Here is a 12,179-nt window from a genome sequence, read left to right as displayed (position 1 = left end):
CGGTTCACACCAACTTTAAACTAATCCATAAACAAGCAAGAAAATAAAATGCGCAACCTTTATTCCAGTCAGACATCAGTTTTACAAATACCAAATAAACAATTTATTCCCATTGTGCACACAAGTGTTAGACTCCTCTGCCACCCCCCTTTGGGAAAAAAACGTATTTCTACATTCTCAGGTAACATTCCTGCACCTGCCAGCCTTTTGGTCATTTGATTGTTTGCATATATGCAAAATGCTTCAACTAATGAGGAAGAACATACAAAATCAGGCAAATTCTCCTTCATTAATTTCTATTATGCTGTATGGCACATGTTTTCTAAATACAGGTAGACATGGATAGAATATAAAACAACAGGTTCATATGCACAAAATTAAGATCACATTGAAATGTCTTTTATAGATAAAACTGACTTAATGTTTTTTGCCCATCACTCAGCCTTGCTTTTAGGAAGAATATTTATAGGGAAAAAAATTCCATAACAAGTGGTTCATTACATCATCTCAGGGCACAAATGTTTTTACATAACACAAAATTAATCTTACGCTGCCAGCCTAAGGCAGATCTATGCTACAGGTGCGTTGTGCGGCATCTCATCCTCATTAACTGATGAAAACTGACAGGTCGGCTGCTCCATCTCATGCAGCAGTCTTCTGTTTGTTGTGTTTGGCAAACCATTCATCACTTTTATCTTCAGCCATAGCCTGAAAAGTGTTAAAAGGATGACAAGCACAGTGAATATCTGACACATGCTGGATAAGCATTTGAGGGCTATGTGTTATAGTAACACCAACCTTATCAAGGAATTCATTTCCTTTGGGATCCAACATGGAAAGCTGCCTAAAGGCCTCATCTCCCACAAAACAAATCTCATGGCCATCCTAAAGCAAACATTTTACGTTTAATATTGTTCACTTAATGAATTTGACATCATTTCAGCATTATTTTGGGAACGTGCTTACAGGATCAGCCAAAATAACCACTTCTACTGTAGCTTTTCCAGGAGTGTCCAAGCTGACCAATGGGGTGAGAATTTTCTGATTTTCCTTTTTCATCAAGGCTTCAATATCCGGCAGCTGAGGAGCGTAATAATTTCTTATTATAATGTTGTTGGAAATAATTTATCTGCAAGTTGACATTAGCTGTTTAGAAAATGATAATTTACTTGCTCCCGCGGGCATGAAAACGCTATTCTCCCAAAAGCTGTTCCATGGTCAACCATCCCTCCAATGTCCCGAAGCTCCAGTTTACACTACAAAAAAATTGACACATAATACTCAGGCATCAACATAAACCACAAACATACAATTCAAACTTTAACAATAGAACTATTTTAAACTTATCTTAGGGTTTAACGTTTAATTTCTTTGACTCACTTGACTGTCTGCAAATCCCATGAGCACCATCTTCTTTTCCTCATTTTTGTCCATCACTTTCATCCCCAAGAGTGTGGACCAGTAGTGGGTCGATCTTTGGAGGTCTGATACCCCGAGACAAACCTTCTGCACAGGGTCTGGGAACAGATTACAGAAAGTAAGTGGTTAACAGGTTAACAGATGGGTAATTCTGTAGTCCTTTTCTACTCTATTTGAGCACTTACAGCACTTTTTTACTGCAAGTTGCATTCAGCCATAAACACACATATTCATAAAATTGTCTTTTTTAACCTCACACACAGACACACAAACACACACCGGAGCAACTCAGGGTTCAGTATCTTGCGCTAAGGATACATGCAGAGTAGATGGGCTGAGGATCAAACCACTGTGTGAACACACTTCACTTGTGTGTCATTGGCTGCATATGAAAAAATAAATATATACACTTCTGAGAACCAGCTTATTCATTTATGTCCTCCGCAATGGGCATTTGTTTTTGGTCTATATCTTGACTTATTAGACCTACCCTAATAAGTCATGATGTATGAGCAGAGGACATCCTGGACTTTCCATTGATATTTAAATTCTTTGGGTGGCTTCATTTAGCATCAAAGAGGCAGGAAATCACAAGTTCAATGGGAATATTATTTTTTCTTCGGTTCTAAGGGAAGATATGGTTACGCAGCCTAGATATGGAATTTAAAATTATGTCTAAATAATGTCTTTTAAATAAGTGCACTGATATGTGAAAATTAGCAACTCTTTTATTTGTAATTTGGTATTTTAGCTTATAAAATGATTCACATCATATATACTGGCATCTGGTGTTTTGATAATCACTCTTTATGACTGCTGGAAAGTGACTCTGGATGTGCAAAAATAAACCCTTAAAAGAAATAAGATTCAGAATTAAGTTGCTGTACTTTAGACATCTGGGTCTTCTTAAAATTCTTACCCAGCACCTGCTTACACTTTTTCCACATAATTCCGGGATTAATTCTGTTGATTCTGATTCCAGCTCAGTGATCATATGCCTTTTTTCATACAGGGTCAGAGACAGATTAAACAGCTGTCACTAGTGAGGAAGCATCCATATGTGGAACATGTGTGGCACATGTGAGGAGATGGAAACTCTTAAGCAGGTTTTGATAGATCGCTCCAACTATGTCATGGAGAGAAACCCTATGTGATCAGAACTGTCAAGAATGGACATTACAGCCTTTTCTCTAAAGTCAATATTGAACTCTGATCAATATGAAGTTACAAAGTGTTCATTTAAGTTTGTGCATACCAGACTGCATGTAAGGATTTGATCCTTGATGGAGGTTTATGAAGCAACCCCCCCCCCCAAAAAAAAACAAAAAACAAACAATATGCCTTTGTTGCATCCAGCCTGCTAGAAACCCAAGAAAAAGAGGAAGAAGCTGAAGAAGGAGCAGGCAGATTTGACTTGTGTGACACTCACCATTAGGAGGTTGCTCTTTGTCCACCAGATAGAAAGGATAGCCTCCAGGAGCCTGAGTCAGATACAGAGCCTCTCCCACCTCAGTGAGAGGCCACCCAAGACATTTAGCATTGCTTACAGCTTGGCTCGACTGCAGAGTGATCCCCTAACATGAAAACACACGTACAAATATCCCATTATTGCCACTGTACACTGAATAACAAGACAATCTTTTCCTGCATGAAATGTGAAAACAAACTCTCACCCACCAAGAAGTCATTGCCAAGTTTATATTCTCCCACACCATAGTTGTAGGTCAGTTCAGCAACAAAATGGTCATCCTCTGGACCAAAGCCAACCATTGTCTTGCTCCATTTCCCATCATAGGGGCTGTACAGGTAGGGGGTGAAGGCAGGTTTACCACTAGTGTATCAACATCTGCATTGTCCTGTGAAAAAAATATTTGCCCTCTTCCTGATTTTGTATGTTTTGCATGTTTGTTACAGTGATATTTATTAGACCATCAAACAAATTTTAATATTAGTCAAAGATAACCTGAGTGAATTAAAAAAAATATCCACTGGCAATGTTTTTTAAAAAATGAGACAGACCTAACAGAACCTGGCTGAAAGATATCTAAAAGAAACACATCATGCCATGATCTAAAGAAACACATTTGAAAAAAAAGTCACTGATAGTTCAGTTAGTGACTAACACTATCAGTCTGGAAAGCATTACAAGGCCCTTTGTATGGATTTGGGACTCCAGTAAATCATGGTGAGAGCCATTATCCACAAATGGAGAAAACTTTCAACAGTTGTGAACCTTTCCATTAGTGGCCAGCCTACCAAAATTCCTCCAGGAGTGCATTAACAACTAATCTAGTCACTAAAGAACCCAGAACAACATTTAAAGAACTGCACGTTTCCCTTGCCTCGTTTAAGGTCAGTGTTCATGATTCAACAATAAGAAACAGACCAAAACGCCCTAGCAAGTCTACCTCTGAATGGCTTAAAAGGGGAGGGAGAGAGAGAGAGCGTCCAGACGTAAATCTGACCGTAAAGCGTTTTGTCCATGTTGGAAAACCATCCACTGTGGCTGAGTTCAAACAATTCTGAAAAGAAGAGTTGGTCAGAATTCCTCCACAGTGACGTGAAAGACCTTTTGACCGTTATCTTAAACGCTTGATTGCTGCCAAAGGTGGCATAACCAGTTATTAGGTTTAGGGGGCAACACATAGTTTCATTAAGCCCTGATTTGTTTGACCTTGATCTGAAACATGAAAGTGTAACAGGAAGGTGGCAAATACTTTTTCCCCCCACAGGACTTTTATTTAGCGTTATACTGAGCTCAAGATTCAACTGGTGTTGTGTCTTATATACCCATTACAAGTTGCCTTGCAGCCTTCCTCAAACTCTTCGTGTCTTAAAATCTGAAATAAATAACAAGTAGTGAGAACATTACAATTCAGTGATGTCCACTTCCACTTATACAATGATAACTATGGAAATTTTCTCAGGTTGTGCAACCCTGAAATTATCCGACATCAGCAAAAAGCTGCTAATCTACGGCGGCTTTAGTCCAATCCTACATTTAAATGCAGCTCAGAAAACTTACCTTCATACCTACAACATCTCTGTAAAAGGTGGCAGTTTTGGCCCTGTCACCAACTTTGAAAACAAAATGCAGCGCTCGTCTCAAAGCCATGTTTGTTGACAGCCGTGCTACCTGTGGTCGTATCGATTTTTCTGTGCTCGACTGGTAATCACCAATGAACACATACCAATGTGTCATTGTTTTCTCGCGAGATTATGATCAAGCGTCAAGTTTGAAGCGTCAATAAATGTAAAAAAAAAAACATAAAACGGCTACTATAGGACTCGTTTAGCAATTTGTGACATATTATGTTATTGAATAATTACATTAATAACGCCACCAAATGTGTTTGGTTTATTTTTAATTTGTAAACGCAATGTCAGCTATTAAAAGGTGGTGGCGCTAGGCGGGTTAGCTTGTATTTCTGAAACATCCTGACAGATGAGAGAAGAAGAAAGCAGGCAAAATGGCAGCGTACACAAGAAGCATGATCTGCCTGATTTCCATGATAGAGCGACATGCTTTCCTAACAACCAGGAGCTGTGTCACTGTGGAATCAAAACGGTATGTACGCGGACTGAGGAGGAAACCTGTCAGAGTGCTGTTTCCTGAAAACGAGACGGGAAAAGTCATAAAGGCGCCTCAGATTCAGTCAGACGAGCCAAAGATCCAGAGGGAGACCAGGGGAAGAATCATATCTGCAGCAACACAGCATCACGAAGAGAGAAACTCTGTCAGGACGAGGACTGATGCGCAGTCAGCTACGAAACATGCTTTTACTGTGACAAAGAATGAAGTGGACGGACTGCGCTATGAGAGGGCTTCGCCTGGAGATAAAAGACTGGCGTAAGTCTCACCGAGTGAGGGCAGCAGCAGAGGTGATTCAGCCAGAGGCCATGGGCCCTGGCATACAAAACAAAAGCATAATTATTAGGAATACAGCAAGAACAAAGTTGATGTGCCGAGATGTAGTAACCACAGAGAGATAAAGCTGATGAGCCATACCATGGAGATGTGGGAAAGAGTTTTTGAAGCTTGTTTAACGAGAGAGGTGATGGTCAGTGAGCACTACGTAGAAAGAGCAGTACAAATGTGATGTTTGCTTTGAGAGAACTGATGGAGAAATATTGAGATGGTCAGAAGGAGTCAGACTGTAACTTTGTGGATCTAGAGAAAGGATATGATAGGGTGCCAAGAGAGGAACTGTGTAATTTTATGAGAAGGTCAAGAACTGCAGTATGTATGTCAGGACACCCAGGTGCATGTGGCCCTCCATCAACATCTTGTCCCAAGGTAGACATAGATTTTGTAGCTGTCCTCATCCTTCTGAAGCCATTCCTTCCTTCTCCTCTTTCTCCACATCTCTGCTCTAGGAGGTTAGTGAGTGTGGCTCGTTCCAGGACGTTTCGGGACCACCAGGGTAAAATCCTTCTTGAAGGCAGGCGTTTGATCTGTGACGCCCTGGATGCTGGTGCTAAACCACAGACTGTGTTCTTCAGCACGGTGGATCGACTCAGAGAGCTGCCCTTAGATAAGCTGAGAAGGGCCACACTAGTGAAAGTCAAGTTTGAGGACATCAAGCTCTGGTCTGACGTTGTAGCCCCACAGGGAGTGATCGGTAAGGCTCAGATTTTCTTTTTTGGCTCACTAATATCTCAATTATTTCTGACTCTGACCTCTTCTTCTGCAGCGATATTTTCTCGCCCAGATCCGTCACAGTTAAACTTTGCAAGTAAAGGTCACTCAGTGCCTTTGTCTCTGATATGTGACAACATCCGGGATCCTGGGAATCTCGGGACTATGCTGCGATGTGCTGCTGCTGCTGGCTGTCACAATGCCCTCCTCACAAAGGGTAGGTTTACAGTAATTATTAGAGATCAAGTTAATAATCCTGTGAAACCTTCCTTTGAATTTTGGGAACTTTGCATTTTTTTCAAACAGGTTGTGTGGATGTTTGGGAGCCTAAAGTTCTCCGTGCAGCAATGGGCGCCCATTTCCGCCTTCCCATCTATCCCAGCCTTGACTGGGATGATGTTGAAAACCATCTCCCTAAACCCGTGACTGTCCACGTGGCTGACAGCAGTGGCAGCCCCGACAGAAGTAGAGAAGTAAAGGTTAATGTGTCTCCTGAACCCTCCAAAGCTGGAGATTACGGCTGGGTCAGCACGAGACCCAACCGCAAAAACATGGAGTACGAGGATTACGATTCGGATTCGGACTCTGAACATGAGGGACTTTCACTCCCCAGAGTGGACACTAAGCTGTACTATGACAGTTGGGCTCAAAGCCCAGCTGCTGTTGTGATAGGTGGTGAGACGAATGGTTTGAGCCTTGAAGCAGTCAAGTTGGCAGAGAAAACTGACGGCCACAGGCTCTTTATTCCCGTTGTTCCTGATGTGGACAGCTTGAATTCTGCCATGGCAGCTAGCATTCTTCTGTTTGAAGGCAGGAAGCAACTCTTAAAACTACAAACATCTGGAAGGAAACGTCAATGTAAAGCTGAGAAATAGTTTCCATGATGCTTCTATTAAATATCAGACTGAACAGTGTCCCATATAATACTCTTAACAGTACATTTGCAAACTGTGTTTCTGATTTATGTGAATTTGAATGTGTTGTTTTCTTTCACTGCAAAAAAAACAAAAATAAAGCATTATCTACAGATAAGCCTAGATAAATCTGGATTAGGTGACTGTGAAGCATCCCTCAGTTATGAAACTACTGGCTCAGGCAAATAACTTTCCTTGCTGTACTGAGCATTTTGTCTCCACTTGCCTCACTTCATCAGTATACATGCCATTAATTCACATCATTAACTCCTCCTCTCCATGCTCCTGTTTTTTCCCTCTTTCTCCCTCCTTACCCCCAAATGAGTCCCTGAATGTGGTTCTGTTGGAGGTCTCTTCCTGTTAAAAGGAAGTTTGAATTATGATGATGAATACAGTTGAAAGGTCAAAGAATTTATGGTGAGTTCCTTAAAACAACTACCCTCAGTTCCTCATATATTCATGGAAATTTTAAAGGTGCACTTTAATTTAAATATTTGTATTAGCAACAAAATGCATCAAATTTCTGTAATACTGCAACTTTTTCCCCCCCACACACAAGCTTTGCTGTATGTGTTAATCACGATTGCATCAAATACTTTTAAGTTCATAATAAGCCTTGTGCTGGAAGGTAAGCAAAAAAAAAAAAAGCAGCTATTTCTTCCCTTCTAATAGTTTTCTGTTGGAGCCTTAACCAGATGTTTGCTCTTATTAAACAAAGGAGAAAAAAACGTTTTTTTATTAGCAGCTACATTGTTTATGCAAAAGTGCAGAACTTTACCCTGCTTACTAGTACAGCTCAAGGTCAGAAGTTTCTGTTCCACCTGAGATTTTAGTGCATCAGCAGAAAGTCGAGGTACAGACTCTCCCATAATAAATGCAACATTAAGTTTGTCATTTGATCCCACACAGTTTAAACTTCTGAGAAAGGAACTGGAGCATCACTGCACTGTCTTTTCCATATTCAAGAGCTAACTTTATTGATAAAACTTAGCAGGAACAAAACTCTTGTGCTTGCCAGTGAATGTTTAATTGGTGTGAGAAGCTATGACTAAGGTAACAGGATATAAAAGGGATTTATACATTCAACTTTTCAAAAAAAAAAGAAGCCATTTTTGTGCCTCTAGAAAGAAAAAAGAAAAAAATCTGGACTTTTTCCATTAGGGGGACCTTCACAGAAAGTCCTCATAATGACTTTGAGATGAGAACCGACTAGAGATGACTTTCACTCATGTCATGACACAAGAAGACAGGGGGGTTAAAACATCAGTCACTGGTCTGTCACAAGCAAGTAGAACATGCTCTTTACTGTATGTGCACCTGTCAAACTGTGGGATATTTATTTATTTAAATAGGGCCACGAAGGCGTACAGCTACATCCAACTCAAGTTTAGCACATCTGCACTACAGGTGAAATACAACTGTAAAAAAAAAAGAAAAAAAAAAAAGATGATTTTATTTATTCTTTCTTAACTTCATTCAGAAAACAAAAGTAACAAGAATCTTGCAGACAAAACAGAAAGCAAAAGATTGGCTGTATAAGTAGGTCCACTGGGTAATTCTCCGTTTTCTCTAGAAATGCCACCATGAGAGAATAAAAAAAAAAAAATTCTGAGGCAAAAAAAAAAAAAGAAAGAAAGAAAAAGAAACAACAGAATCTCCATATATATTACTGTATGGACTATAGTCAATGCAAGGCACCACAGGAGAAAGAGGGGACTCCATGAAAGAGGAACACATCTAAAATAAAAATGCTAAAATGCCAGTAAAAAGTGAGACATCTCTCTAACAGTCAGGATTGTAGCTGGGAGAGAGAGTGGGAGCCTGGAAACTGTGGGGTGTAGCAATAGGTCAGGGATGGATGATGGCGTGAGTCCCATGTAATATGTCCAGTTTATACGTGGACAGTCTCTTTAGATGGGCTCCGGTTTGAGCTTTTCAGCCAGGAAGTCGCCGACAAACTGCTCCACCACGGCCGGCGTGATCTCCTCCACATCGCGAACGTACTTAGCACGGGCCGACATGTCCAGGATCGTGAGCAGAGGTGCCGCTTCGGGGAGGTTGGTGTAGTCTCGCAGAGAGTCGCTCATGTCATCCTGCAGGGAATGAGAAGGAAGTACAGCGCTGAGTGTGATTTTGTGTGATAGAGCGGTACATTCCTCACATGCGGGAATGGTTAAGCTACAATCAGGGCCTCTGGTGGGACTCAGGCCAAAATGACACAAATCTGTCATTGCTTTGACTAAAGCAAGCCTGTGATTAAAATTGTAAAATAAAAAAAAATAAAAAAGTTTAACAGCAAAATCTTTGCCTTCTCCATCCTTTCACCACATGTTTCAAGTTTCAAGTCTTGTCACATATAGCCTCCTGACATTACAGGTTGGGATACCACAAGAAATTCCATCATGATGGAGAGGAAAATAAAAATATACAAATATATAAAGTCTTTGTTTCCTGTAGTTTTGGGTTGCTGCAAGTTCTGCTGTGTAGTGAATTCAACATTTTTTCTTTTGCATGACTTCAGTTTCACACCTCATTTAATTTATTGCACAATGTGACAACTTCAGTCTCTAAATTATTAAAGAAAAACTAGAAGAAAATATCCTCTATCGAGGCCAATGCATTTCAAAAAGACAAGTAATCTGGATTAATGCTACACCACAAAGTGTAAGGTTCAGCCTGGAAGTTTTAGCATAATTTTGGTGAGTGGGCAAATCTTACATATGATTGGCCCAACATGAGTAATCAGTCCAGAAGTTCTCTCAAGAACTGTCAGCAGTTAGAACTGCCGGTACATGTATATTAGTACTTCAAACATTTTGTTTTCATTGCTAGTTCGAGCTAAACAAATCTAGTGCTTGCTGATGACACTGTGCGCAGCGCTCCGAAGATGCATTTTAAAAGTGTAAACAGGCTCACAGTTTTATTTAAAAGGGCCTGCAAGTGAAAGAAGGCCGTGAATCCCAACTCTACTGCAGCATAAACAAACAGCTAAACCTCCGGTGTAGAAATGTCACCTAAAATGCCTGAAAATGTCCCACAAAGATCAACAGGATTGCAAGTGCTGCAGTTCTGTACATGGCATGGGGATGTCTTGTTGGGAGATAAGAGGGAGCTTTTATACTGGCCACAATTGCTGACATGGCATTTGAAGTACAACCAAAAACCTGGAGGAGACACTCTAGACATTTTCGTACTCCACAGCGGTTCACACTTCAGAAAACGAGGACAGCGCCCTGCACTTGAACTATGCCACGCTATAAAATCCAGAACTGCTTGGCACCATTTATTAATGCACACTTCTTGAAAGAGAATATGAGAAACTCTTCTCTGCCATCTTCCTGCAGGCGGCCTGCCCAGAGAGACCACAGAGCCGCTCCTTAGTCACACATCCTGCTGCATAGAAAGACGGGAAGGACCACGGTGGGCGTCCAAAAGCATCCCTCCTTTATCAAAAGCTCACCCACATCAAATTTGACTCCCATCGCAGAGCATATTAATGTTAGCGGGAGATGGAGCAGTGCAGATTTGAGAGGGGGGGGGTGTTAAAAATACATTGCTGCTGGGTGTATAGTGGGGATTCCAGTTTGAGTTCTTTCCAGTTATTTTAAAACAGCTTCACCATTTTTTAGCCTGAGGCTTGATGTCACCTTTCACCCCTTAACATGTCAGGATTACAACCTCTGTACCCAGAGATTATAGATATGAATCACTACAGGGGGAAGGCAAGCAGCAACTTTCAAACAAGCTTGAGAGGGCCATCAATTATTGAGGCTGAACATGAAATCACAGTTTCGTAATTCAGCTTAAAGTTCCAGCCGCGAGCGCTTCGGCAACCAGCATTCCTGCCTGGACAGAGATCCATTATTCTCGGCGAATGAATTTCATGTGTTGAGTTTAGCGAGGTCACATAGTTCTCTTAAATGCTTACAGCTAATATACTAATATCATTTGCAACATTTTCCTCATCCTCATGACACGATGGCCCAGCTTCTCCTCAGCTTAGCTTGCTGGCTTGGAGGGAGAGCTTCAAAGATTAAAGATCACTTCCATATGGCAAAGATTTAGTTTCAAATGCAGAACATACAAGGAAAGGCCAGAGGGTGGCACTGCAACAAAGAGCTGGACTTTAAATAAAGGCCTCTGATGCTGTTAGTTACTGATTTATGTGACAGAGTGAGTTAAGTGGAACAAAGTCAACGATATCGCAACTTTGGATGGATTTCCTGCTTCATGTGATACTCTTCGAAGTTCAATTTGTTGTCTCTTCTTTGTTATCAGAGGATCCGCAGCTACTCTTGTTAAATGGATCAAACCCCACAATGAGCCCTCAGACTTTTCATTAAATAGCTGCACCGCTACCTAAAAAGGATAAGTATGCCAAGATGAAGTCTGTGATCTCTACTTTCCAAAACTGCTAACAGATGGAACAGATGAATTGAAGTGTGGTGTTTTGTTATAGGCAGCTAACTTCCTCTGAATAGACCATTTTATTATGCTGCAAATCACCATACATCAACTACTTAATGCTCACAGATGTAAGCTGTCACTAAGGACAATGTTGTTACGAGAGAAATACTGCTTAATACTACAAATAAAAGCTCTTGCTTGCAGGCTCACTTGCAGCCATACGAAGCATAGATTAGAGATCATCTGTAAAGAAACCACAACGAGAGAAACTCCAAAATCCATCAGCATGATCTTTTCAGCATTTTCGATATGAGAAGATGTAATCTCTGCAACAGTCTTCACCTCCGTGCATATTTTTTATCTTTTGTGGCTTTTGGCTTGTGGAAACTGCTTCTCACGAGGTGCAGTCATTTCAGAGGGGCCCTCTGCAGCTCAGCCGAGAACAAAAGAAAGAAAAAAGACAAAGGGCCTCTCTTCTGTAACCCACACTCACAGCTGTGATAAGGCTCAGCTTGTGTTTACCGTGTGGGACCTGCTGGGCCGTGCCAGGCTTGTTCTGATTACTGATGCATTGTGGCATTTCAGAAACAGACATCGACCATCTGATAAGGATTCAGCTGATAATGATGAACCCAGCCACTCGCCCCTGAGCTGGGGTTGTGTCCATCTCACAGGTCACCTTTGATGTCCTGAGAAAAAGTCGTAATTGTCATAGATATATCTACCTTATACTGCTGAAATTTAAAACATTTTTACCTGGTGCACCGATAAATAAATAAAATCCAACAGATTAATTTTTC

At 40.9% G+C, this 12,179-nt stretch overlaps 3 protein-coding genes across 3 annotated transcripts in view; 1 reads left to right on the top strand and 2 right to left on the bottom strand.

The window, feature by feature from the left end:
* Positions 1-44: 44 nt before the first annotated feature.
* On the bottom strand, positions 45-4,578 carry glod4 (glyoxalase domain containing 4). Its single transcript, XM_006801537.3, has 9 exons — positions 4,445-4,578; positions 4,210-4,259; positions 3,097-3,217; positions 2,849-2,993; positions 1,381-1,517; positions 1,170-1,256; positions 967-1,080; positions 799-885; positions 45-708 (listed from the first exon to the last, which is right to left on the bottom strand). Exons 1-9 carry the CDS (start codon positions 4,532-4,534, stop codon positions 643-645), a joined length of 897 nt encoding a protein of 298 aa, XP_006801600.2. The 5' UTR covers positions 4,535-4,578; the 3' UTR covers positions 45-642.
* Positions 4,579-4,720: 142 nt separating this feature from the next.
* On the top strand, positions 4,721-7,286 carry mrm3a (mitochondrial rRNA methyltransferase 3a). Its single transcript, XM_006801538.3, has 4 exons — positions 4,721-5,269; positions 5,797-6,041; positions 6,114-6,275; positions 6,365-7,286. The coding sequence occupies exons 1-4, from the start codon at positions 4,890-4,892 to the stop codon at positions 6,931-6,933; spliced, it is 1,356 nt and encodes a 451-aa protein (XP_006801601.3). The 5' UTR covers positions 4,721-4,889; the 3' UTR covers positions 6,934-7,286.
* Positions 7,287-7,968: 682 nt separating this feature from the next.
* nxn (nucleoredoxin) overlaps positions 7,969-12,179 on the bottom strand; it is a 73,724-nt gene continuing 69,513 nt past the window's right edge. The window contains exon 8 of the mRNA XM_006801539.3: positions 7,969-9,065. Within this exon, the coding sequence (XP_006801602.1) occupies positions 8,883-9,065 (183 nt within the window). The 3' untranslated portion in view covers positions 7,969-8,882. The remainder of the gene's footprint in view (positions 9,066-12,179) is intronic.

The sequence above is a fragment of the Neolamprologus brichardi genome, chromosome 14 (assembly GCF_056152115.1).
Source record: "Neolamprologus brichardi isolate AB-2024 chromosome 14, ASM5615211v1, whole genome shotgun sequence".
NCBI classification, from domain to species: Eukaryota; Metazoa; Chordata; class Actinopteri; order Cichliformes; family Cichlidae; genus Neolamprologus; species Neolamprologus brichardi.
Note: the sequence above shows the minus strand (reverse complement) of the source record. Positions and strands in the feature narration are given on the sequence as shown.

Excerpts from the sequence above, each read along its gene's own strand:
- mrm3a (XM_006801538.3), top strand. The coding sequence starts at position 4,890 with ATGGCAGCGTACACAAGAAGCATGATCTGCCTGATTTCCATGATAGAG. Across the intron at positions 5,270-5,796 it reads CCTGGAGATAAAAGACTGGC|GAGGTTAGTGAGTGTGGCTC; the intron begins GTAAGTCTCACC and ends TCTCTGCTCTAG. Across the intron at positions 6,042-6,113 it reads AGCCCCACAGGGAGTGATCG|CGATATTTTCTCGCCCAGAT; the intron begins GTAAGGCTCAGA and ends CTTCTTCTGCAG.
- glod4 (XM_006801537.3), bottom strand. The coding sequence starts at position 4,534 with ATGGCTTTGAGACGAGCGCTGCATTTTGTTTTCAAAGTTGGTGACAGG. Across the intron at positions 3,218-4,209 it reads TGCAAGGCAACTTGTAATGG|CCCCTATGATGGGAAATGGA; the intron begins GTATATAAGACA and ends CTACCTGTACAG. Across the intron at positions 1,518-2,848 it reads CAAAGAGCAACCTCCTAATG|ACCCTGTGCAGAAGGTTTGT; the intron begins GTGAGTGTCACA and ends ATCTGTTCCCAG.